The sequence below is a fragment of the Indicator indicator genome, unplaced genomic scaffold (assembly GCF_027791375.1).
Source record: "Indicator indicator isolate 239-I01 unplaced genomic scaffold, UM_Iind_1.1 iindUn_scaffold_98, whole genome shotgun sequence".
NCBI lineage: Eukaryota > Metazoa > Chordata > Aves > Piciformes > Indicatoridae > Indicator > Indicator indicator.
Window position 1 is genome coordinate 28,919 of NW_026539214.1, and position 26,310 is coordinate 55,228.

At 54.1% G+C, this 26,310-nt stretch overlaps 1 protein-coding gene across 1 annotated transcript in view; it reads left to right on the top strand.

Moving 5' to 3' along the window:
• Positions 1-25,561, top strand: part of LOC128980276 (syntaxin-binding protein 4-like) — a gene marked incomplete at its 5' end in the record, with an annotated part of 46,266 nt that extends 20,705 nt beyond the window's left edge. Inside the window, 8 exons of the mRNA XM_054398731.1 lie at positions 742-807; positions 908-1,096; positions 10,103-10,219; positions 12,465-12,514; positions 14,528-14,658; positions 15,914-15,971; positions 17,032-17,147; positions 25,278-25,561. Of these exons, the coding sequence (XP_054254706.1) occupies positions 742-807; positions 908-1,096; positions 10,103-10,219; positions 12,465-12,514; positions 14,528-14,658; positions 15,914-15,971; positions 17,032-17,147; positions 25,278-25,561 (1,011 nt within the window). The remainder of the gene's footprint in view (positions 1-741; positions 808-907; positions 1,097-10,102; positions 10,220-12,464; positions 12,515-14,527; positions 14,659-15,913; positions 15,972-17,031; positions 17,148-25,277) is intronic.
• Between the last annotated feature and the right edge of the window lie 749 nt (positions 25,562-26,310).

A 26,310-nucleotide genomic window follows, 5' to 3' on the forward strand; every position in this document is an offset into this window, starting at 1 on the left:
CCATGGGGGGAGGGACAGTGACCACAACTGCTCTACAACAACATCTAGAACATGGCTGTGGTGGGAAGGGGCTGCCAGGCCAGGGGACCTCAGAGCTGCCTGCCAGGACTTGAAGGGATCCTGCAGGAAGGCTGCAGAGAGACTTTTGCTGAGGGGGTCTGGAGCCAGGCCAAGGGGGAATGGTTTGGAGCTGAGGCAGAGCAGGGTTAGAGTGGAGCTGAGGAAGAAGTTGTTGAGTGTGAGGGAGGTGAGAGTCTGGCACAGGCTGCCCAGGGAGGCTGTGGCTGCCTCCTGCCTGGGGGTTTTTAAGGCCAGGCTGGATGTGGCTGTGAGCAACCTGATCTAGTGTGAGGTGTCCCTGCCCATGGCAGGGGGTTGGAACTGGATGATCCTTGGGGTCCCTTCCAACCCTGACAGTTCTGTGATTCTGTGAAGCCCTTGTCCAACTTCCATCATGGGCAGATGGAGACTGGAGCTGAGGAAGAAGTTCTTCAGTGTGAGGGTGATGAGACTCTGGCACAGGCTGCCCAGGGAGGCTGTGGCTGCCTCCTGCCTGGGGACATTCAAGGCCAGGCTGGATGAGGCCTTGGGCAGCCTGGGCTGGTGGGAGGTGTCCCTGCCCATGGCAGGGGGTTGCAGTAGATGCTCTCTGAGGTCCCTTCCACCCTGATCCATTCTGTGATCTCTCAGACAATGTCCTGTGGCTTATTCCTTCTAACCTGGTGAAACCCTTTCCCCTAGTCTCTGCTGAAAGAGGTGGAGAACAGCAAGAAGTCAATGGAAGATGAGCTTCAGAGGCTGAACCAGGTTAGCACAGGGATTGCTGGGAGCCTTGGGGGGGGGGGGGGTGGTGGGCAGGTGAGGGGGAGGTGGTGCATGAGGCAGAACTTGCTGGTGTTGCCTGCAGAAAGCCCTGGGGTTCCTGTCGGAGAACCGCACCCTGCACAGCAAGCTGCAGATGGCAGAGGTGGTGCAGAGGCAGGCACACAGTGCTGAGCAGGACTACGAGGAGGTCATCCACCTGCTGGAGGCTGAGATTGCAGAGCTGAAGATGCAGCTGGCAGGGAAGAAGGCAAAGCATGTCTCTGAAATTGAGGTAATGCAAGCACTCAGCCAGGGAAAACCCCCACAGCCCTCCGGAGCTGCTCCCAGGGCTTCTCCTCCTCTTCCCAGAGGAGAAAGTGAAGGAAGCAGAGCCTCCACTTGCTGAGTGTGAGCACAGGGCCAGCATGGACCCAAGGGCTGTAGGATTTCCACTGTCCCCTCCAAAAGGACCTTCAAGAAAGAGGAACTCCAGGAGAGCTGGGGAGGGACTTTGGAGAAGGGCTGGGAGTGCCAGGCTGAGGGACAATGGCTTGGAGCTGGGAGAGAGGAGAGGGAGAGTGGAGAGGAGGAAGAAATTGTTTGGAGTGAGGGTGGGGAGACACTGGCACAGGTTGCCCAGGGAGGCTGTGGCTGTGCCCTCCCTGGAGGTGTTGAGGGCCAGGCTGGATGAGGCCTTGAGCAGCCTGTGCTGGTGGGAGGTGTCCCTGCCCATGGCAGGGGGTTGGAAGTGGTGTGAGCCACTGAAGGCTGACTAAACAGGATGGGTTCATCCCACATCTTGGGGGTGATCACAGTGTCACAGTACATTAGAGGTTGGAAAGGACCTCCACAGATCATCCAGTCCAACCCTCCTGCCAGAGCAGGGTCACCCAGGGTAGTCTGCACAGGAATGCATCCAGGGAGGCATTGAATGTGTCCAGAGAAGGAGACTCCACAACCCCCTGGGCAGCCTGCTCCAGGGCTGTCACCCTCACACCAAAGAAGTTTCAACTCATGTTGAGCCTAAACCTTCTCTGTATCCATTGGTCCTTGTCTTATTACTGCACACCACCCAAAAGAGCCTGGCCCCTTCCCCTTGCCCCCCACCCCTCAGCTATTGATAGACATTGATCAGATCCCTCTCAGCCTTCTTCTCTCCAGACCAAACAGCCCCAGGGCTCTCAGGCTCTCTTCACAGGAGAGATGCTCAAGTCCCCAAATCATCCTCATGGCTCTCCCTGGGACTCCCTCCAGCAGGTCTCTATCTCCCTGGAACTGGGGAGCCCAAAACTGGACACAGGATTGCAGGTGTGGTCTCCCCAGGGCAGAGCAGAGGGGCAGGAGAACCTCCCTAGCCCTGCTGGCCTCACTTTGCTTGATAATGAATTCTTTTGGTTGGAAATCAGCAGGAGCAGTAGGTGACAGAGTACCCAAGCAGCTGAGCTGGGCAGCTGTGCCAGTGCAGGAGATATGGGCACCCATCAGGGTGTCCAGAGATGGGACAAGGGGCAACGGTTTGAGGCTGAGGCAGAGCAGGGTTAGATTGGACCTGAGGACAAGTTCTGCAGTGTAAGAGTGGTAAGAGTCTGGAAGAGGCTGCCCAGGAAGGTTGTGGCTGCCTCCTGCCTGGGGGTTTTCAAGGCCAGGCTTGGATGAGGCTTGGAGCAGCCTGGGCTGTTGAGAGGCTTCACTGTCCATGGCAGGCAGGTTGGAGCAGATGAGCTCTGAGGTCCCTTCCATCCTGAGCCATTCTGTCATTCTATGACCTCTGAGATCCCTTCCATCCTGAGCCATTCTCTCATTCTATGACCTCTGAGGTCCCTTCCATCCTGAGCCATTCTGTCATTCTATGACCTCTGAGATCCCTTCCATCCTGAGCCATTCTCTCATTCTGTCACCTCTGAGATCCCTTCCATCCTGAGCCATTCTCTCATTCTATCACCTCTGAGATCCCTTCCATCCTGAGCCATTCTCTCATTCTATCACCTCTGAGGTCCCTTCCCACCTGAGCCATTCCCTGACTCTCTGACCTCTGAGGTCCCTTCCATCCTGAGCCATTCTGTCATTCTATGACCTCTGAGATCCCTTCCATCCTGAGCCATTCTCTCATTCTGTCACCTCTGAGGTCCCTTCCATCCTGAGCCATTCTGTCATTCTATGACCTCTGAGATCCCTTCCATCCTGAGCCATTCTCTCATTCTGTCACCTCTGAGATCCCTTCCATCCTGAGCCATTCTCTCATTCTGTCACCTCTGAGATCCCTTCCATCCTGAGCCATTCTCTCATTCTATCACCTCTGAGATCCCTTCCATCCTGAGCCATTCTGTCATTCTATCACCTCTGAGGTCCCTTCCCACCTGAGCCATTCCCTGACTCTCTGACCTCTGAGGTCCCTTCCATCCTGAGCCATTCTCTCATTCTATGACCTCTGAGGTCCCTTCCATCCTGAGCCATTCTTTGATTCCATGACCTCTGAGATCCCTTCCATCCTGAGCCATTCTCTCATCTATCACCTCTGAGGTCCCTTCCATCCTGAACCATTCTGTCATTCTATGACCTCTGAGCTCCCTTCCCACCTGAGCCATTCTCTCATCTATCACCTCTGAGGTCCCTTCCCACCTGAGCCATTCTCTCATCTATCACCTCTGAGGTCCCTTCCCACCTGAGCCATTCTCTCATCTATCACCTCTGAGGTCCCTTCCCACCTGAGCCATTCTCTCATCTATCACCTCTGAGCTCCCTTCCCACCTGAGCCATTCTCTCATCTATCACCTCTGAGGTCCCTTCCCACCTGAGCCATTCTCTCATCTATCACCTCTGAGATCCCTTCCCACCTGAGCCATTCTCTCATTCTGTCACCTCTGAGGTCCCTTCCCACCTGAGACATTCTCTCATCTATCACCTCTGAGGTCCCTTCCATCCTGAGCCATTCTGTCATTCTATCACCTCTGAGATCCCTTCCATCCTGAGCCATTCTCTCATTCTATCACCTCTGAGGTCCCTTCCATCCTGAGCCATTCTCTGACTCTCTGAACTCTGAGGTCCCTTCCATCCTGAGCCATTCTCTGACTCTCTGACCTCTGAGCTCCCTTCCATCCTGAGCCATTCTCTGACTGTCTGACCTCTGAGCTCCCTTCCATCCTGAGCCATTCTCTGACTGTCTGACCTCTGAGCTCCCTTCCATCCTGAGCCATTCTCTCATTCTATCACCTCTGAGGTTCCTTCCAACCCTTTCTGTGTCCCTGGATCCATGACCCTTGCTTTCTACTCCTAGCCAGTGCCATGAATTGGTGTTTCCAAATGTTAAGTGATTGCACTTAACTAATAACCAATATGGCAATCAGGTATTAATAAAAATACCACTGACCCTTTATTAATGTGAAAATTGCCCAATTTGGTTAAATGGCATTGTTGTGTGGTTGGAAGATAGATTTACCACGGGAACATGCAGTCTTTGGGCAAAATACAATAATTCTATGCAAACTGGGAGGAAATAACTGGGGAAGAGAAGGTCCACAGGAGCAGGTAGTGCTCAGTTACAGAGGGGGAAGACTTGGTAAGAACCCTTAAGCCCAAGAGGTAATGAATTAATTACTCACAGCTGATTCTATCTACATGGGGGATGCTGCTGCTGCTGCTGCTGTGTTAGATATGAGGCTGTTGTAGTGTGGTGGGCTGAAATCCCCCGCCCACATTAACCACACCAGACTCGCTCAGTTCAGAAACAGATGGAGCTGTATTCACAGGCAAGACTGCAGCCTGTCCTGAAATGCAATGAGTACATAGAAATGTTGTAGTGTGGTGGGCTGAAATCCCCCTCCCGCATTAACCACACCAGACTCGCTCAGTTCAGAAGCAGATGGAGCACAGGCAAAAACTGCAGTCTGCAATGGAATCATAGAATCAGAATCACCCAGGTTGGAAAAGACCTCAGAGATCATCAGGTCCAACCTATCACCCTGCACCTCATGACTAACTAAACCATGGCTTCCAGTGCCACGTCCAAGCCTTTTGTGAACACCTCCAGGGATGATGACTCCACCACCTCCCTGGGCAGCACATCCCAATGGCAGATCACTCCTTCTGTGAAGAACTTTCTCCTCACAGTGTAATGAGGATATACAAATGTAGAGTGGTGGGCTGAAATCCTCCTCCCATGTTAACTCCAGACTAGCTCAGATCAGAAGCAAATGGAGCTGTATTCACAGGCAAGACTGCAGTCTGTGCTGAAATGCAGTGAGTAGGCACAAATACACACCAGTCACTACATTGCAAGTGTCTCCAAGGGGAATTATTAATTACCCTTACAACAATAATAAACAATATGGCAAATGGGTATTAACAAAAATATTAGTAACCCTTTATTAATATGAAAAGTGCCAAAACTCTTTAACTAGGATGGTTGTAGGACTGGGATATCTATTTCCAATAGGAATATGCAGTCTTGGGGCAGACTACAAACAATTCAATGCAAACTAGGAGGCAGTAACTTGGAACAAGAAGGTCCCTGAGAGCAGATAGCACTCGATTACAGCAGGGGGGAGGCTGGGTAAGAACCTTTAAACCCAAAGGGCAGTGCATTAATTACTCACAGCTGGTTCTACCCCCATGGGGGATGCTGCTGCTGCTGCTGTGTTAGCTTTGGGGCACTCTCGTAGGGTGCTGGTATGGGAGATTGCCAGCAGGAAGAGTTCATTGACCTCACTGCTGTCTACAACTACCTGAAGGGAGGTTGTAGCCAGGTGGGGGTTGGGCTCTTCTCCCAGGCAACTAGCAGCAGAACAAGAGGACACAGTCTCAAGTTGTGCCAGGGGAGGTATAGGCTGGAGATTAGGAGGAAGTTCTTCACAGAGAGGGTGATTGCCATTGGAATGTGCTGCCCAGGGAGGTGGTGGAGTCACCATCGCTGGAGACATTCAAGAGAAGCCTGGATGAGGCTCTTGGTGCCATGGTCTGGTTGATTGCTTAGGGCTGAGTGATTGGTTGGACTGGATGGTCTTGGAGGTCTCTTCCAAACTGGTTGATTCTATGATTCACTGCATAGTCCCAGGCTGGTTAACAACGCTCTGCGTGACGGGCACTGGCTTGGTTCCTGGGGAAACTGAGGCACGGCAGGAGTCTGGTGGCAAGGGGAAGCAGGCCAGGCAGATCTGGCTTCTAGGCTTGTGGCTTCTCTGGCTTGCTGTGTATGGCTCATGGCTATATCCCAGGCTCTGGACCAGGCACTCGAAGCAGGGCAGGGCAACTTGAGACAGCTTCTACAAGGTGGCTCCAAGTAGGCTTGAAAGCAAGGCTTAAAGCAAGGTTTGAAGCAACGCTTAAAGCAAGGCTCAAAGCAAGGTTTGAAGCAAGGCTTAAAGCAAGGTTTGAAGCAAAGCTTGAAGCAAGGTTTGAGCAAGGCAAAGGCAACTACCAGGTCAACCTCCATATACATCTGGCCAGTGATGGATTGGTCCAACAGGGCACTGAAGCTAAGGTGTAGCTGCCCAATGGAAAGGCCTTCTGCCAGTCTATAGTCATAAAAGGCAGTAACAAAAACCTGGTTTCTGGGGGAGCAGTGGTCAGCTTATGTGCTCTCACCCCAGATAAACAACTTGTTTACCAGACAGGCAGGAGTGCTGTCCCCTTTGTTCTTCCTCCCTTGTTGCCCTGTGTTTCTGCAGGAAGAAGAGGAGAGAGAAAGGGACCCTGTCTAGACATCTCAGGGCCTGTCTGGGTTTGTACTGGGACATGACAACAAATATGTACAATGAACAGAAAAACACAACTAAGCCCCCTGGCCTCAGAGGGGCCCTGGCTCTTTTCCCTGCCTTCCCCAGGAGGAAGAAAAACAAGAAGCAGAGAGGTTGTTAGAGCTTAGCTTTTCAAGGTCAGTATGCAGGTGTGCAAAGCAAAGGCAGAAGAGAAACACAGACTGCCCAGCAGAGAACCCCCAGACAGACTGACAGACAGACTGAACTTTGTTTTGAGTACTCTTAAACATTTCTCTCTCTCCAATGGAAGTGTTTAGAACAGTCATTCTTTTCCTTCTTACACCCAGTCCTGATTTATTTACATTCTTCTACTTCTCTGCTCAAACTCTGTGAAAAGGAATTAAAGGCATAGCCTCGAAACCACCAGAGAGGCTTCGGGGTGCTCTCATGGGGCACTGGCACAGCAGGCTGCTGGCAAGACTGGGATGGTTTTAAGACTGTCTTTGTAATTTTTCTTCACAAAGTTCAAGCAGAGAAAGTGGAAGAATGTAAATAAATCACTGCTGGGTGTAAGAGAGCAAAATAATGATGATTCCAAACACTTCCGTTGGAGAGAGAGAAATGCTTAAGAGCCACTACTCAAAACAAGATAGGGGAGAGTGGGGCAGTCAGGCACTCGGGCAGTCTGGCTTCTCTCTGTCTGCCTGCTGCTTCTCTCTCCTGGCTGGAGATAATACCCCTGCATACTGACTTTGACAAGCTCAGTCTAACAGCCTCTCTGCTTCTTGACTCTCTGCCTTTTGCCAGGGGGGTCTGGGGAGAGTCCTTCTGGCTGGGGGGGGAGGCCCCTTGGGGAAGAAGCACAGCCCCTTGAGGGGAGGGGGAAGCCAGGGGGCTTGGTTGTGGTTTTCTGTTGACTGTACCTATTTGTCAGTGTTGTGAATAGTGTCTGTTTGTACAGATTCATTGCATTTCATCATAAATTGTAGTTTTGCCTGTAAAACACAGCTTCATTTGCTTCCAGACTGAGCTAGCCTGGTCATTACAGGATCACAGGATGTTAGGGGTTGGAAGGGACCCAAGGAGATCATTGAGTCCAAACCCCCTGCCAGAGCAGGACAATCTAGCACAGGTCACAGAGGAACACATCCAGATGGGCCTTGAAAGTCTCCAGAGAAAGAGACTCCACAACCCCTCTGGGCAGCCTGTTCCAGTACTCTGTGACCCCTACAGTACAGAAGTTCCTCCTTGTGTTGAGGTGGAACCTCCTGTGCTGCAGCTTACATCCATTGCTCCTTGTCCTATCACAGGGAGCAAATGAGAAGAGCCTGTCCCCTCCCTCCTGACCCCCAGCCCTCAGATATTTATAAATGTTTATTAAATTCCCTCTCAGTCTTCTCTTTTCCAGATTAAGCAGCCCCAGGTCCCTCAGCCTCTCCCCATAAGGCACATGCTCCAGTCCCCTAACCATCCTCATAGCCCTCTGCTGGACCCTCTCCAGCAGGTCCCTGTCCCTCCTGAACTGGGGAGCCCAAAACTGAAGGCAGTACTCGAGATGAGGTCTCACCAGGGCAGAGTAGAGAGGGAGGAGAACCTCCCTGGCTCTGCTGGCCACACTCTTCTTAATACACTCCAGGATCCCATTGGCCTTCTTGGCCACCAGGGCACACTGCTGTCTCATGGATAACTTGTTATCCACCAGCACTCCCAGGTCCCTCTCCACAGGGCTGCTCTCCAGCAGATCCCATCCCAACCTGTACTGGTGCAGTTTATTCTTCCTCCCCAGCTGCAGGACTCTGCACTCGTCCTTGTTGAACCTCATTTGGTTCCTCTGTGCCCAGCTCTCAGTCTGTCCAGGTCACACTGGATGGCTGCACAGCCTTCAGCTGTACCAGCCCAGCCTCCCAGCCTGGTGTCATCAGAAACTTGCTGAGCAGACTCTGTCCCCTCAGCAGTGTCACTGATGAAGAGGTTGGTGTGTGAAGCTTGTTGGTGTGGGAGGGGGTTTCAGCTCTCACACTGTTACAAGGGCAGTGCCTCGCTGTGGCAGGGCTGGGCTGGCCTCAGCAGCCGGCGGGTGGTTATCGATGCCTCTGGCCACGGGCACTTGCTTGTCCTGGGTAAACTGAGGCACAGCATGATTCCAGCAGCAAGGGGAAAGCCTGGCTCCGGCTTCTAGGCTCAGGGCTTCTCCAGCTTGCTGTGTATAGGCTCATGGCTTCATCCCAGGCTCTGGACCAGGCACTCAGGGCAGCTTCATGCAAGGTGGTTCCAACAAGGTGATGCAAGCACGGCTTGAGCAGGGTTGAAGGGCAAGGCGAAGGTGACTACGAGTCAGCCTGCACATATGTATTGGGTTCAAACTGGAACATAGAAGGTTTCAGCTCAACAGGAAGAGAAACTTCTTTACAGTGAGGGTGACAGAACACTGGAACAGGCTGCCCAGGGGGGTTGTGGAGTCTCCTTCTCTGGAGACCTTCCAAACCCACCTGGATGTGTTCCTGGGTGCCCTGCCCTGGGTGCCCCTGCTCTGGCAGGGGGGTTGGACTGGATGCTCTCCAGAGGTCCCTTCCAACCCCTACCACTCTGTGGTTCTGTGTTTGGACTGTGTGCAGACTACCCTAAGTGATCCTGCTCTGGCAGGGGGGTTGGACCTGATGATCTCTTGAGGTCCCTTCCAACCTCTGGTATCCTGTGAGACTGTGAGACTGTGATATCTTGCCCGAGATCCATTTGGGCCAATAGGGGCAACTGAAGCCAGCCCATAGTCACCCAAGAAAAAATTGTTCTGCCAGGCTGTGGCCATAAAAGGCAAACCAAAGGCCTTGCTTCTGGGGGAGCAGGGGCCAGCACACCTGCTCTTCCCTGCTAAACAACACTGCTTACCAGACAAGAGTACTGCGTCCAGTTCTGCAGCCCCTGTGACAAGAGGGAGATGGACATGCTGGAAGGTGTCCAGAGAAGGACCACGAGGATGAGCAGAGGGCTGGAGCTGCTCTGCTCTGAGGTCAGACTGAGAGAGTTGGGGTTGTGCAGTCTGGAGAGGAGAAGGCTCTGAGGAGACCTTCTTGTGGCCTTCCAGTATCTGCAGGGGGCTACAAGAAAGCTGGGGAGGGACTTTTGAGGATCTCAGGGAGTGACAGGACTGAGGGGAATGGAACAAAGCTGGAAGTGGGGAGATTCAGACTGGACATGAGGAAGAAGTTCTTCTCCATGAGAGTGATGAGAGCCTGGAATGGGTTGTCCAGGGAGGTGGTTGAGGCCCCATCCCTGGAGGTGTTTAAGGCCAGGCTGGATAAGGCTCTGGCCAGCCTGATCCAGTGTGAGGTGTCCCTGCCCATGGCAGAGGGGTTGGAACTGGATGATCCTTGTAGTCCCTTCCAACCCTGACTGATTCCATGATTCCACATGCATGGTCCTGCCTCCTTTGTTCCTCCTCCCGCACTGCTCTGATTTTCTGCAGGAAGGAGGGGGGGAGAGGCAAACCACATCCAGACACCTTAGGGCCTGTCTGGGTTTTGTGCCAGGCCTGTTTGGCCCTACCACGACACCAAAAGACCAAGGCTGAGGGTGCTGCTCACCTTTCTCCCTTCCCCCTGCCCCAGGAGGACATCCTGGAGCTCAGGAGACAGCTGTCCCTGGCCGACGGGCAGCTGCGGAAGTCCGAGGTGTCGCGGAAGCGCCTGGAGATCTGCAACAGGAAGCTGCTCCTCTTCGTGCAGGTGAACACTCACCCACCAGGAGTGAGAGGAGGCTGGGGGCTATTCTGTTCCATCCTCAACAGGCACTGGCTGCTGGTTAGGAGAAGCTGGGGAATGAGCTCCTCGGTGCTCACCAACCTCTCAGCTGTGTGGGGCAGGCTCTGCTGTCCCATGGGTCACCCCAACCTGCTCTGATTGAGGCTTCTCCAGGAACTCTCTTGGAGAGGGGTATCTGGGACCAGACTCTGCTCAGTGGTGCCCAGGGCCAGCACAAGGGGCAAGGGGCACAAAGTGGCAGGCAGGAGGTTGGATGTGAGCAGGAGGAGAAAGTTGTTTGGTGTGAGAGTGCTGGAGGGCTGGAGCAGGCTGGCCAGAGAGGTTGTGGAGTGTCCTTGTGTGGAGAGCTTCCAACCCCCCCTGGGCATTGTGCTCCTGGGCATTGTGCTGTGGGTGCCCTGCTGGAGCAGGGGCTTGGGCTGGGGGAGCTCCAGAGGTCCCTTCCAGCCCCCACCCTGCTGGGATTTGGGGATTCTGTGATTTGAGGACAGCTCTGACCATCCCTAGACTTCAGATCTTATGGTTCAGAGTTTCAGGCTGGAAGCAGCATTTGAGGTTGCTGTAAGCAGTGTTTGTCCCTGACACTTGTTGCTGCCTTCCTCTCAGACCCTCCTTCCCCTCCCTGCTGGGAGTAAACAAACCACTCTGTGCCTTTTCAGACTGCACAGGGGCCAGTGATGGTCTCACCCTGCAAAGCTTGGGATAAAATCCCTCTACAGCCCTGTCCAGGCCACTGACAGCATCACAGAATGAGTTGGGTTGGAAAGGACCTCAAAGCTAATCCAGCTCTGGGATTCTGGGATGCTGGTTGAAATGCTGCCTCTCAAGCTTCCCTTTGTATACCTGATGGTTGCTTCTCTACACAACAAACATGAACTTGCAGAGTGGTTTTTCCCCCCTGGATTTCCTGCAGACTCTCACACAGAATTGGTTTTGCCTTTGAACTGAGTCTTGTTCCCCTGCAGCTGTAGCAGCACTACAAGGTCCTCTGATGAGGGAAGTGGCCAGCATGGGAAGCACCAGGTCCAGCATATCATAGAATCACAGACTGGGTTGGGTTGGAAGGGACCTTAAAGATCATCCAGTTCCAACCCCCTGCCATGGTCAGGGACACCTCCCACCAGCACAGGCTGCTCAAGGCCTCATCCAGCCTGGCCTTCAACACCTCCAGGGAGGGCACAGCCACAGCCTCCCTGGGCAACCTGTGCCAGTGTCTCCCCTCCCACACTCCAAACAATTTCTTCCTCCTCTCCACTCTCACTCTTCCCTCTCCCAGCTCAAAGCCATTGTCCCTCATCCTGCCACTCCCAGCCCTTGTCCAAAGTCCCTCCCCAGCTCTCCTGGAGCCCCTTCAGCTACTGGAAGGTTGCTCTGAGGTCTCCCTGCAGCCTTCTCTTCTCCAGGCTGAACAGCCCCAACTCTCCCAGCCTGTCCCCACAGGGGAGCTTCTCCAGCCTCTGATCTCCTTTGTGTCCTCCTCTGTCCCCACTCCAACGGTTCCAGCTGCTAATATCTGCTACAGCTACTGGCAGCCTGCCCCAGGAGCTCAGCAGGCCCCAGAGGAGCACAGGGAAGCATGGATGCTGTGTCCTTCAGAGGAGGAATGAAATCACCTCCAGACCTGCAGCACTGTGTTCTGCTGCCTGCGTGGTGCGAGGCAGGACTCTGGAAGTGGATTTGACTTGGCCCCAGGGTCAGACAGCTCAGGATTTTGAGCAGTGGAACAAAACCCCTTCCCATTTTCCTAGAGCCCTGAGTGGTGATTTGAGCAGTCCCCAGCCATGCCAGCCAACAAGAGCCCACACATGCAGCCCGGGGCTGCTCCTGCCCACGGCCACTGACACACAGTCATTGTCTGGAGGAGTCCATTTGATGTTGCACTTCCTGGGCTTGAGAGCTGGGTTGGAAATGCCTCCTGTAGCTCTGTCTGCATATTTGCATAGGCTGTGAGTGCTGCCTGAGCTGCAAAGGGCCTTGAGACATTGGCTTCAAGGGCAATGAATAAGCAGAAGCTGATTACTGTCGTATTAAATCTGATCACCAGGGAAAACCCAGGGGGGTTGTTCTCAGGAATCATTCCTTCCTATGAGGCTGAAACCTCTTTTTGAAACCTCTTTTTTTTATATATTTCTCTTTCTTTTCCCTTTTTTTTTTTTTTTTTCTTTTTATTCCTTCCTTTTTTGTTTTGTTTTTGTTCTTTGGCTGGCAGAATGTCCACAAGGTCCTGAGCACATCCAGTCACCTGCCAGAGGAGAAAAGGTAGGAGATGGCTTCTGGGAATCTTCCAGAGGAAGATGAAATGTCCTTCTGTGCCCTTTCTCAGGGGAAGGTGATTCACACACAGCTTGCCCAGGGTTCCTGGATGTGTTGGCACTGTGGGAAAGATGCTCTGGAGGCTGCTGGTAGATTGGTGCTTGGAAGGAGGACTGAGGGTTGGCCTCATTTTAGGCTTTTTAGGGGAGTGAGTAGGTGCAGCACTCCTCTGGTTAAGTTGCTCTTGTGAGCAGAGCCCCTAAGGAGGTTGTTGCAGAGTTCTCAGCCACCTTCTTTTCCCAGCAGGAGCCAGGTTTTGGCTTTAGAGCTGTGTCCTCTTTTACTGGGGACCCCAGGAACTGCTAGAGTGTAAGCAAAGACCTGGCACAGCTCTCAGCTGCAAAAAAGGTTGCAGAAATAGAGTCCAGGCTTTGGGACTCCCCCTTCCAGGTGAACTTAGCTCCTGCCACCTGGGGAAAAAACTGCAGCACAACTTTCTCTGTGTTTTGAACTGATTGCATCATTGCAAGAGCTCACTGCCAACCACAGACTCACAGAATGCTCTGGGTTGGAAGCACCTCCAAAGCTCATCCAGTCCTCTGCACTCAGCAGGGACATCCTCCACTAGATCAGGTTGCCCAGAGCCCTGTCCAGCCTCACCTTGGATATCTCCAGGGATGGAGCCTCAACCACCTCCCTGGGCAACCTGCTGCAGTGTTCCAGCAGCCTCCTGGTGCAGAACTTGTTCCTCACATCCAATCTCAATCTGCTCTGCTGTAATTTCAAACCATTGCTCCTGCTTCTACCCCTGCAGTCTCTCCCCATCCTCCTTGTAGCCCCCCTCACATACTGGAAGGTTGTTATTAGATCTCCCCAGAGCCTTCCCAACCCCTTCCAAAAAGTAAGGTTTTAAGAATGACTGAAAAGGATTTTGAAGTTTCCAGGGCTGTTACTGATCACCTAGTGAAGGAAAAATGGTTTGGAGACATAAAAAATCATAAAAAAATGCCTTTGAGAATAGAAGCCAAATCTTTTGAGCTCTCTGTAAGACAACAACAGAGTCATTAAGGTTGGAAAAGCCCTCTGGGATCATCCAGTCCAACCAGCAACCCAACACCACCTTGGCCACCAAACCATGGCCCCATGGCCACACCGTTCTGCAACACCTCCAGGGATGGGGACTCCACCACCTCCCTGGGCAGCCTCTTCCAGTCCCTGACCACTCTTGCAGCAAAGACATTTTTCCTCCTCTCCAACCTAACCTCCCCTGGTACAATTTCAGGCCATTGCCTCTTGTCTTAATGGTGGTTACGTGGGAGAAGAGACCAACACCAGCGTCACTCCAAGCAAGGAGGTCTCCCCTCAGCCTTCTCTTCTCTAGATTAAATAGCCCCAGTTCCCTCAGGTGCTCCTTGTGCACCATGCCCTCCAAAGCCCTCACCAGAGCCTCCTGCTGATCAGAGGGCTGGAGCATCTCTACTGTGAAGACAGGATGAAAGAGTTGGGGCTGTTCAGCCTGGGGAAGAGAAGGCTCCAGGGAGACCTTAGAGCAACCTCCCTGTACCTGAAGGGGACCTACAGGAAGGCTGGGGAGGGGCTGTTCAGAAGGAGCTGTGGGGATAGGAACAGGGGCAATGGTTTGAAACTGGAGCAGGGGAGGTTTAGGTTGGACATCAGGACGGAGTTCTGCACAGTGAGGGTGAGGAGACACTGGGACAGGCTGCCCTGGGAGGTGGTTGAAGCTCCATCCCTGGAGACATTCAAGGTCAGCTTTGCTATGTCCCTGTCCAGCCTGCTCTGGTTGGAGGTGTCCCTGCTGCCTGCAGGGGGGTTGGACAAGATGCCCTTGGAGGGTCCCTTCCAACCCAACACAAGGTGTGAAGCTGTGCTGCTGAGTGACAGAGATCAACCCCCCAAGAGCCCTGAAGTGACCTAGAATGTCCTTCCTGAGAGGCTGGCCAGGATTTACAGTGACCAGTCCATGATGGAAGTATTGATGGCACTTTCCATATTTGTAAGAGCCAGCAGTGACACAGAAGAGGATAAAACAGAGGCAGTCTCAGACACATCTCTTCCATCTTCAGATCTTGTTGACCTTTTGCTCTCAGAAGCTAAAGAGCTGCTAGCACCAATCCTCTCCAGCAAGGATGGTAAGCACTGAAGGAACTGGAGAAACCTGCACCCCAGCAAGCCTTCAGCATGTCTGTCACTCTTATTTGCACTTCCCACCACCTTCCATCCTTTTTCCATAGCAGTTAAGCCTCCCATGCATGGTCCCTGATTCCAAGATGGATTTGCCCTCCGTGTCTCCATGTGACTCAGCTCTGAGTCTGAAGGAGTCCCAGGGGGTGACTTGTGCCCAGGGCCAGAGGGAAGGCATTCATCCGGGATTAACAACCCCCAAACCCTTCCAGGCAGCAGGATGGCTTCGCAGAGCCAGAGAAATGCTGCTCCAAAGGGGCTGCTGGAGATGAGGAGTCAAACCCTCCGCTCCAGGCAGGACTCTACTCCAGATGGAATCAGCAGTGGGTTCAGCCAGCTGGGCTCTCAGCCCCCAGGGATGGCAGCCCACAGCCTCTCTGCATGAGCTGCTCCTGTGCTGCTTTATGTGAAAAAGCTTTTCCCAGCATCTAGCCTGAACTCCCTCAGGTCCCATGCCTGGCCAGTGCCCCAGGTTATGTTGTCTGCTGCTGCCAGGAAGAGCTTGGCTCCACCATCCTTCTGGCCCTGGAAAGCAGGAGTGGGTGCTGTGAGGTCACCTCTCAGCCTTCTCTTTGCCAGGCTAAACAAGCTCAGCTCCCTTACAGCCCTCCCCAGCCTCTGCCTGCAGGTTATAAGCCCTCAAGGTTGCCTTTGCAGGAGCCTGGCCAGTTTCTCAACAGCTTTGAAACAGAGATCCAAACCTTCCTTACACAATCCAGGAGCCGAACCTTCCTTATGCCATTCAGGTGTGCCTACAGCTATGCTGAGCAGAGGGGAAGAGTCATCTCCTCTTTCCTTGGTGAACAAACCAGCCCAGACTCCCTTCCCTCACCTGGCTGTCATCTAGCTCCATGTCCCAGACTGGGGCTCTGAGCTTGGTCCATCAGCCATAAGCATTATCTGACCCCCCCTGCCTCCTGCCATGCAGAAGGAGACTTCTGGTCTCCTCCATGCCCCAGGCAGGTGAGCAGACAGCCCCTCATAGGTGCCCAACCTTTACCCTTTGCTTCTATTCCCCAACCAAACGTGGCCAAAGCCCAGCAGTGACTTTGTCTCAAAGCCCAGGACAATTCCAGGAGGGTGTCAGCATCTTCAGGGTTCCTGCTTCCTCTCCCTGTGCCTTAGCACCATATAGCAGCTCTGCTTGCTCCTGCCATGGTCCAAACCCTCCATTCACACCTGGCTGTCTGCTTCCTTTTGCAGCTTCACCGTGTGACAGGGACCAGTGCCTGCCTGCTGAAGGGATCCCAGATTCCAAGGAGTAGGTGTCAAACCCTCCCTGGGCTCTAACTGTGACACTAAAACAAAAAGCCCTGGTTGGTTGCTTGGCTTTTTGCTTGGCAACTTTGAGCCACATCCTCAAGGAAAGGCCAGGTCAAGGCAATCCATCCCTGCCTAGCCAGCATGCCCAGGAAAGGACATTCCTGGGTATCTCTTTTGTTCCCTTACATGTTCTTTTTCTCTCTGGCCAGCTGGGAATTTATGGTTCCATGGATCATCCAGCTGGGATCTTTATAGAGCACTGTGAGTCCTGACTAAGGGAAAAAGAACCATTCATGGATTGATAGAATGGGTTGGGCTGGAAGGGACATCAAAGACCATCCAGCTCCAACCCCCTGCCATGGGCAGGGACACCTCCCACCAGCACAGGCTGCTCAAGGCCTCACCCAGCCTGGCCTTCAACACCTCCAGGCAGGAGGCAGCCACAGCCTCCCTGGGCAACCTGTGCCAGTGTCTCACCACCCTCACTGCAAAGAATTTCTTCCTCCTCTCCACTCTCCCTCTCCCCTCTCCCAGCTCAAAGCCATTGTCCCTCATCCTGGCACTCCCAGCCCTTGTCCAAAGTCCCTCCCCAGCTCTCCTGGAGCCCCTTCAGCTACTGCAAGGCTGCTCTGAGGTCTCCCTGCAGCCTTCTCTTCTCCAGGCTGCACAGCCCCAACTCTCCCAGCCTGTCCCCACAGGGGAGCTTCTCCAGCCTCTGATCATCTTGGTGGCCTTCTCTGTCCCTCTCCAGCAGCTCCAGGTCCTTCCTGTGCTGGGGGCCCCAGAGCTGGAGGCAGTGCTGCAGGTGGGGTCTGAGCAGAGCAGAGCAGAGGGGCAGAATCCCCTCCCTGTGCTGCTGCTCTCCTGCTCTGGATGCAGCTCAGCACACAGCTGGCTCTGGGCTGCCAGGGGCCATTTCCAGGTTAGGGAAATCATTTTCAGACAAAGCAGGTGGCCAGCAGAACTTTGCACTAGCCAGGCAAGTTCTTTTCTTTCCTAAACAGCCAATGTTGTCTTCGGGGGGGTCCTCTGCCTAAAGCCTCTGTCTCCCTTTTCAGCCACCTCCATCAGAAGACAACGTGGCCCCCTCCTGCTGGCCAGGCCAGGAGCGATGCACCGCAGCCGCCCAGCCCAGCCCAGGACCTGCCGCAGTTGCCTCCGGGAACCTCCCACGGCTTGGGCTGCGACCCAGCTGCTGCTGCGCCGGGAGGAGGGAAGGACACACCTTGAGTGCTTCACCTTCCAGGCAAACCAGGCTGAGAAAGCAGCTTTCTGATACGAGATTAAGTCCTCCTAAGCACCCAAGGCTTTGCCAGCAGCCTCCCCCTGCGTGTCTACCTCCGAGCTATCATCCAAGGCTATTTGCTCACGGTTCTGCAGCTTTATAGGATAACAAACAAAAACCTTCTCAAGAGGCTCCAAGAGCCTGGATTTCACTGGCAGCCTTTTAGAGCTTGCATCCTGGCTAGTAAGAGGAGCGTGAAGGTACCCAAGGGACTCAGGGGTCTCCAGCAGACTCCTTTTTGGGGTTTCATCTGAAAAAACAAAGCGTCTTTAGTGGCTGTAAAATGAAAGCAGCTTCAGCTGTAGTGTCCTAGCTGTCTTGGGAGAGATTCTTCTCCTTCTCTTCTTTCTGGTCTAGCTTATCCCAGCTGCAATGCTTGAAATGAAGAGCACCACCTCAGAGAGCTGGCCACAGAGAGCGTGGAGATAGCCAGCTGCATGCCACTGGTGCCACCCTGCACTCCCTGGAAGGCAGGAGGGGACATAGTGACCATATTTCAGGGAGGGCCCCTGGTGGCACTCAGAAACTGGATCTGTGTGATGCAAGAGTGGAAGTGGAGAGCCAGGTGTGGGCTGGAGAGCCAAGAGGAGCACAGGCTCTGGCAAATAAAATGGAAACACTGCTCACAAGGCTGTTGGCTCTCTGGGTTATGTGAGTGCAGTCGTTGTGGTCTCTGAGGTGAAGATCCTCCCTGGGTCATGGAGGCAGGGAATCATCACAGAAATCCGAGAATTATGGAATCACAGAGTCATAGAAATAATAGAAACATAGAATTATACAATCATGGGATCATGGAAATCATAGAAACATAGAATTATAGAATCATGAAATTATGGGATCATAGAAATCATAGGATCATGGAATCATGGAATTGTAGAAACATAGAATTATAGAATCATGAAATTATGAGACCATAGAAATCATAGGATCATGGAACCATGGAATCATATAAATCATAGAAACACAGAGTTATAGAATCATGAAATTATGGGATAATAGAAATCATAGGATCATGGAATCATAGAAATAATAGAAACCTAGAATTACAGAATCATGAAATCATGGGATCATAGAAATCATAGGATCATGAAATCATAGAATCATGGAATCACAGAAATCACAGAATCATGGGATCACACAATCATGGAATCACAGAAATCATAGGATCATGGAATCACAGAAATCATAGAATCATGGGATCACACAATCATGGAATCACAGAAATCATAGGATCGTGGAATCATAGGATCATGGAATCATAGAAATCACCAAATTATGGATTCACATAATCATATAAATAATAGAAACCTAGAATTACAGAATCACGGAATCGTGGGATCATAGAAATCATGGAATCATAGAAATCATAGGGTCATGGAATTATGGGATCACAGAATCATGGAATCACAGAATCATGGAATCATAGAATCATAGAATCAGAGAAATAGAATCATGGAACCATAGAATCATAGAATAATGGAATAATGGAATCACAGAATCATAGAATTATAGAATCAGACATGGAATCATAGAAATAATAGAATCATGAAATCATAGAACCATAAAAATCATAGAATCATGAATAGAGTCCTAAGAATCATATAATCATGGGATCACAGAATCATAGAAATCATGGAATAATGGAATCATTGAACTAATAGCATAACAGAATCACAGAAACCAGAGAATCATAAAATTACAGAAACATGGAATCAGGGAACCATGGAATCATAGAAATCACAGAATCAGGAGATCAGGGAACCATAGATTCATAGAAATCAAAGAATCACAGAATGTTTTGGCTGGCAAAGCCCTTTCAGCTCCTCCAGCCCAACTCTGCCCAGGCTGGGGCTCAGCCATGGCCCTCAGCACCACAGCTCTGCCTCTTGGAAACACCTCCAGGGATGGGGATTCAGCCACCTCCATGCACAGCATGGACCAGGGCTTGAGAACCCTTCCAGTGAAAAAGTTTCCTCTCATGTCCAACCTAAACCTCCCTTGGTTCCCTTTTTCCTCCCTCTTCCTTTGGCAGCTGGTAGCCAGATGCAGGGAGAAGTGGCAGGAAAATGGGGTCCATGCCTGGTGTTACCCAGAATGATTCAAATCTCCTTTTGGGTGGTGGGGGTGGTGGTGTTCAAAGACTGAGGATCCTTTATAGCCTAAACTAAAGGCTTAGGAAAAATCCTGACCTCCATCAGTATCAACTATACTTGAAGATACAAAGCAGTTAAGTGTGGGGGAACTTCCCAGCTGCATCACTAACCAGCCTGAAATGTTGGTGAAACTTCAGTTCCTAGCCTAGGGGGGAGGAAATCTCTGGAGCATGTGGCTCAGAGTGTAAATAAGGAGCTGCTTTGGGAAGGAAAGGTGAATCCTTGTAGCACTCACAAGGAATCACAAAGTCAGAATGGCTCAGGGTGTAAAGGACCTCAGAGAGCATCTACTGCAAAGCCCCTGCCATGGGCAGGGACACCTCCCACCAGCCCAGGCTGCCCAAGGCCTCATCCAGCCTGGCCTTCAACACCTCCAGGCAGGAGGCAGCCACAGCCTCCCTGGGCAGCCTGTGCCAGGCTCTCACCTCCCTCACACTCAAGAATTTCTTCCTCAGCTCCAGTCTCCATCTGCCCGTGATGAAAGTTAGACAAGGGCTTCACAGAATCATAGAATTGTCAGGGTTGGAAGAGACCCCAAGGATCATCCAGTTTCAACCCCCTGCCATGGGCAGGGACACCTCACACTACAGCAGGTTACTCAGAGCCACATCCAGCCTGGCCCTGAACACCCCCAGGCAGGAGGCAGCCACAGCCTCCCTGGGCAGCCTGTGCCAGACTCTCACCACCCTCACACTCAACAACTTCTTCCTCAGCTCCACTCTAACCCTGCTCTGCCTCAGCTCCAAACCATTCCCCCTTGGCCTGGCTCCAGACCCCCTCAGCAAAAGTCTCTCTGCAGCCTTCCTGCAGGATCCCTTCAGGTCCTGGCAGGCAGCTCTGAGGTGCCCCTGGAGCCTTCTCCTCTGCAGGCTGCACACCCCCAGCTCCCTCAGCCTGTGCTCACAGCAGAGCTGCTCCAGCCCTTGCAGCATCTTTGTGGCCTCCTCTGGCCTCACTCCACAGCTCTGAGTCCTTGTCCTGCTGGGGACAGCAGAGCTGGAGGAAGGATTGGAGGTGAGGTGTGAGCAGAGCAGAGCCCAGGGGCAGAATCCCCTCTCCTGCCCTCTGCCCACACTCCTCTGGCTGCAGCCCAGCACACAGCTGCCTGCTGGGCTGCAGGAGGGCACTGCTGGCTCCTGGGGAGCTGCTCAGCACCCAGCACCCCCAAGGCTCTTTCTTCAGGGCTGCTCTCAACCTACTCTGCACCCAGCCTGGATTTGTGCCTGGGGTTGGCCTGACCCAGCTGCAGGACCTTGCACTGGGACTTGCTGAATCTCCTGCAGTTGGCACTAACTTCTCCAGCCTCTCAAGATCCCTCTGGATGGATCCCTTGCCTCCAGTGGGTCCAGCACACCACCCAGCTTGGTGTCACCAGCAAACTTGCTGAGGGAGCCTCAATGCTGCTGCCCACATTGCTGACGAAGATGATAAGCAGCACTGGGCCCAGGACAGACCCCTGAGGACCTCCTCCTGGTCACCGTTGTGCAGCAGAAAGGTTGGGCAGGTAGCCACCAAGGCTTTATCTCTAAAGGTGAATGTAGCAGAGAGCCATTAGCAGTGTGTTTATCTGCAGCCCGATAGCTGAGGTAACCCAACCTGCTCTAAATGTGCTGGACCCCAGCTCATTACAGCTCCAGTTTCATCCCTGCCACTGATCTCTGCCTCCTCACTGGGTGACCTTGGGCAGCACACTTCAGCTCACTTTTGCACCAGGATCAGCAGAGAGGATCAGCTTCTCGGAGCAGCACAGGGAAGACAAAGCCCCAGGGACCCACCCTGGTGTGCAAGCTTCTGGCACAAAAGGATCTGGCAAAAGGCGTGGGAGGAAGTGCTCCTGATCCCTCTTTCCTGGGAGAAAAATTTAATTTTTTGTTGAATCTTACAGAATTCCAGCAGGGTGGGCTTGGAAGGGACCTCTGGAGCTCACCCAGCCCAAGCCCTGCCCCAGCAGGGCACCCACAGCACAATGCCCAGGAGCACAATGCCCAGGGGGGGTTGGAAGCTCTCCACACAAGGACACTCCACAACCTCTCTGGCCAGCCTGCTCCAGCCCTCCAGCACCCTCACACCAAACAACTTTCTCCTCCTGCTCACATCCAACCTCCTGCCTGCCACTTTGTGCCCCTTGCCCCTTGTGCTGGCCCTGGGCACCACTGAGCAGAGTCTGGCCCCAGCCTCTTGCCCCCTACCCACAGCTCCTTTAGCTCTTGCTGAGCATTGCTCAGCTGCCCTCTGGGGCTGCTCTTCTGCAGGCTCTCAGCCCCAGGGCTCTCAGCCTTTGCTGCTCACAGAGCTGCTCCAGGCCCCTCAGCAGCTCTGCAGCCTGCTCTGGTCTCTCTTCAGTCTCTCTAAACTTCATACCCAGTTTTTGCTTAGCTTCTGTAAAACAAGGCAGGCTAAAAGTGTAGAGGTAGCAGAGGTGAAATCCAGTTCTGAACACTGCTATGGAGACCAGCCAGTACAGAGGAGGCCACAAAGGTGATCAGAGGCTGGAGAAGCTCCCCTGTGGGGACAGGCTGGGAGAGTTGAGGCTGTTCAGCCTGGAGAAGGCTCCAGGGAGACCTCAGAGCAACCTTCCAGTATGTGAAGAGGCTCCAGGAGAGCTGGGGAGGGACTCTGGACAAGGGCTGGGAATGCCAGGCTGAGGGACAATGGCTTTGAGCTGGGAGAGGGGAGAGGGAGAGTGGAGAGGAGGAAGAAATTCTTTGCAGTGAGAGTGGGGAGACACTGGCACAGGTTGCCCAGGGAGGCTGTGGCTGTGCCCTCCCTGGAGGTGTTGAAGGCCAGGCTGGATGAGGCCTTGAGCAGCCTGGGCTGGTGGGAGGTGTCCCTGCCCATGGCAGGGAGTTGGCACTGGGTGGTCGTGAAGATCCCTTCCAACCCAATCCATTCTGTGATTCTATGATGATTCCAAGTCTGTTCCCATCACTGGAGGCTTCAGAGCCTTCTCTTCCTCCCAGCTCCACTCTGTGACACAGGCTGGCCTGCAGCCCAGCTCTAGAGAGTGGAAACAGACTCCCTGCTGCCTGAGATGTGGCTCTGCAGAGCAGCTGAACTTTGCTGCTGAATTTTTCAAGAGGCTTTTTAATGTTTCAGCACCCCTGGCTTCCTGAGGCTTGTTGAACACGTGTGGCAGAGGCCACCTTAGGGTGGTGCTGCAGAAAGGGCTGGGCTGGCCTCCTGATCCTGCCTGCCCTCTGCACCATCATCTTCCTCCTGCACAGGGCTGAGTCTGCCCTAGAACTGCTGGGACTGGCCACAGAATCTTCTGACCTCAGTGGCTACAGCATGGCCACAAACCTCCTCTGCAGCTTCTGCAGAACCTCCAGGTGTGGCCACAGAATCTTCTGGCCTCGCTGTGTCCAGCATGGCTACAAACCTCCTCTGCAGCTTCTTCAGAACCTGCAGCACTGGCCACAGAATTTTCTGGCCTCACTGAGTCCATCATGGCCACAAACCTCCTCTGCAGCCCCTCCAGAGGTCAGCTGCTGTTGTAAGAAGGGCAGTAGGAGGAACAATGCCATGAAGAAGCTCCACAGGTCTTCTTCTGCACCACCTCACTGGAGTTTCTGATGAGTTCTTCCAATTTATGCCCACAGATGAGGCTTAGGCAGTTCAGGGGAAGAGTTTGCAGCAGAACAGTTCCCAGTAATGGGGGAAGTGGAGCCTGAATGGTCTCTCCAGAGCAGATGTCCTTCCTGGCAGATGTTCTCCTTTCTAACTGCAGAGCCTGGCAGGAGTTCCTGGGCTGGGCTCCTGTGGGGTGAGAACTTCTCTCCAAGCAGCTCCCATGAGAAGAAGAGAGGGCTGAATGCCAGCCCTTCAGGAAAGAAGCAAGAGACATCATGGCCTGGATTGTCCTCTGCTCTGCTCTGCTCTGCTCTGCTCTGGGGAGACTCCACCTGCAGGGTTGGGGCCAGCTCTGGAGCCCCCAACACAAGAAGGACATCAAACTTTCAGGGTCCAGAGAAGGGCCATGAAGATGATCTGATGGCTGGAGCACATCTCCTGTGAGGATGGGCTGAGGGAGTTTGGGTTGTTCAGCCTGGAGAAGAGAAGGCTGCAGGGAGACCTTAGAGCAGCGTTCCAGTACCTGAAGGGGCTCCAGGAGAGCTGGGGAATGACTCTGGACAAGAGCTGGGAGTGCTCATCCAGTCCAACCCCTGTACTCAGCAGGGACATCCTCCACCAGATCAGGTTGCCCAGAGCCCTGTCCAGCCTCACCTTGAATATCTCCAGGGACAGGACCTCAACCACCTCCCTGGGCAACCTGTTCCTGTGTTCCAGCAGCCTCCTGGTGCAGAACTTGTTCCTCACATCCAATCTCAATCTGCTCTGCTCTGGTTTGAAGCCATTGCCCCTGGGCCTGTCCCTGCAGGCCTTTGCAAACAGTCTCTCTGCAGCCTTCCTGCAGGCTTCCTTCAGGTACAACATAGAACCATTAGGATTCAGGCCTGCCAGCAAGGCTTTGCCAGGGGCAGGTCCTGCCTGACCAACCTGGTGGCTTTCTATGACAAAGTGACTGTGGCAGTGGCTAAGGGATGACCTCTGGATGTGATCTATCTGGACTGCCTTTGACAATCCCCACAGCATCCTGCTGGACACATTGGAGAGATGTGGATTTGCTGGGTGGATGTTCAGTGGGTAAGGAATTGGCTGGATGGTTGCATCCAGAGGGTGGTGCTCAGTGGCTTGAAGTGCAGATGGAGAACAGTGACAGTGGTATCCCTCAGGGGTCTGTGCTGGGACCTGTGCTGGGTAATATTTGCATCAATGACACAGACAGTGAGATTGAGGCACCAGCAGCAGGGTGCAGATGGCACCAAGCTGAGTGGTGCTGTGGACACACCAGAGGGACAGGATGGCACCCAGAGGGACCTGGACAGGCTGAGAGGTGGTGCCCAGGTGAAGCTCAGGAGGTTCCACAAGAGCAAGGGCAGGTCCTGCCCCTGGGCTGGAACAATCCTCACTGTCAATACAGACTGGGGGAGGAGGGGATGGAAACAGCCCTGGGGAAAAGGACTTGGGGGTGCTGGTGGGGGAGAAGCTGGACAGGAGCAGGCAGGGGGAGCTTGCAGCACTGAAGGCCAAGGGCAGCCTGGGCTGCATCCACAGCAGCACTGCCAGGGATCCAGAGAGGTGATTCTGACACTTTGCTCTGCTGAGACCTCACCTGCAGTGCTGTGAGCAGCTCTGGAGCCCTCAACACAGGAAGGACATGGACCTGATGGAGAGGGTCCAGAGGAGGCCATGGAAATGCTCAGGGGGTTGGAGCAGCTCTGCTCTGGGGAGAGGCTGAGGGAGCTGGGGGTGTTCAGCCTGGAGAAGAGGAGGCTCTGGGGAGACCTCATTGCTCTCTACAGCTCCCTGAGAGGAGGCTGGAGCCAAGTGGGGGTTGGGCTCTGCTCCCTAGGAACAAGCAATAGGACAAGAAGCAGCAGCCTCAAGCTGCCTCAGGGGAGCTTTAGGTTGGACATGAGAAGAAACTTCTCCCCTGGAAGGGTTCTCAAGCCCTGGCCCAGGCTGCCCAGGGAGGTGGCTGAACCACCACGTCTGGAGGTGTTCCAAAAGGGCAGAGATGTGGTGCTGAGGGCCAGGGCTTGGCCCCAGCACTGTCAGAGACAGCCGAGGGTCGGACTGGCTGTTCTCAGGAGTCTCCAGGGCTTGGCCCCAGCACTGTCAGAGACAGCCGAGGGTCGGACTGGCTGTTCTCAGGAGTCTCCAGGGCTTGGCCCCAGCACTGTCAGAGACAGCCGAGGGTCGGACTCGCTGTTCTCAGGGGTCTCCAGGGCTTGGCCCCAGCGCTGTCAGAGACAGCCGAGGGTCGGACTGGCTGTTCTCAGGGGTCTCCAGGGCTTGGCCCCAGCGCTGTCAGAGACAGCCGAGGGTCGGACTCGCTGTTCTCAGGGGTCTCCAGGGCTTGGCCCCAGCGCTGTCAGAGACAGCCGAGGGTCGGACTCGCTGTTCTCACGGATCTCTCCCCACCCCTCCTCCAGCCTTCGCCTCCCTCAGCAGCCGCAGCCCAACCGCGCGCCGCGAGATGGCGGCGGGAAGCGCACGTGCGCGGGGGTGGGCGGGGCCATGGCCGCCCTTCGCCCCGCCCCCCGCCGCAGCACAATGGACAGCGCGCGGCAGCGGCGGCGCGCGTGAGGGGTGGAGGGGGCGGTGCAGGGCGCGTGGAGCCCGTGGCGGGTGGCGGCGCCGGCGCGGGTCGGGGACCTGGGCTGGAGCGGTCGGTGCTCCGTTATGGGCCCGGCCGTGTTCCGCCGTGCTCCAGGTGAGGAGCTGTGGGAGGCGGAGGGCAAGGGGAAGGGGGTGGCGCTGACTCCCTGGGTCCCTCGGGGTCGCTGTGGGAGGGGTGGGTGAGCGGTGAGGGGGCTGAGGCGCTGGCCGCAGCCTGTGGCAGGGCCGTCTGTGGGGAGCTAAGGGGGAATCGGTGACAGGGTGTGGGGAGGTGCGGGCAGCCGTTCGTGCATATACGGGAAGACTCGAGGTAAAGTTCAGTCGTAATCCTACGAGGATGAGGGAGGGAGCGGGCGGGAAGGGAGCGGCAGGCTCAGGCTGGGGATCCCTTCGGGCTCGCTGCAGTAAATGGGTTTGAAGTTTGCTGGTTCCTGCCCTGCTTCGAGGAGGCTGGCTAGCAGCTGGCCCTGCCCCGGCTGGCTGCTGAGCCCCAGAGCAGGCTGGCCCGCGGTGGGTGGTTCCCAGCAGCCCGGCTGGACTCGGCTGCTGAGGGCTCCTTGGGTCTGAAAGTTGAGAGCAAACCGCCCTGAAGGGTTCGTGAGCGCAGGCTGACCCCAGGGAGCTGCTCCCGAATGTCTTGGTGTGTTCGGGTCAGGTTCTGTATAAAACCCCACTGGCTCTAGGGCAGGGTTAAACCAAGCCTGTGCTGCTCTCCA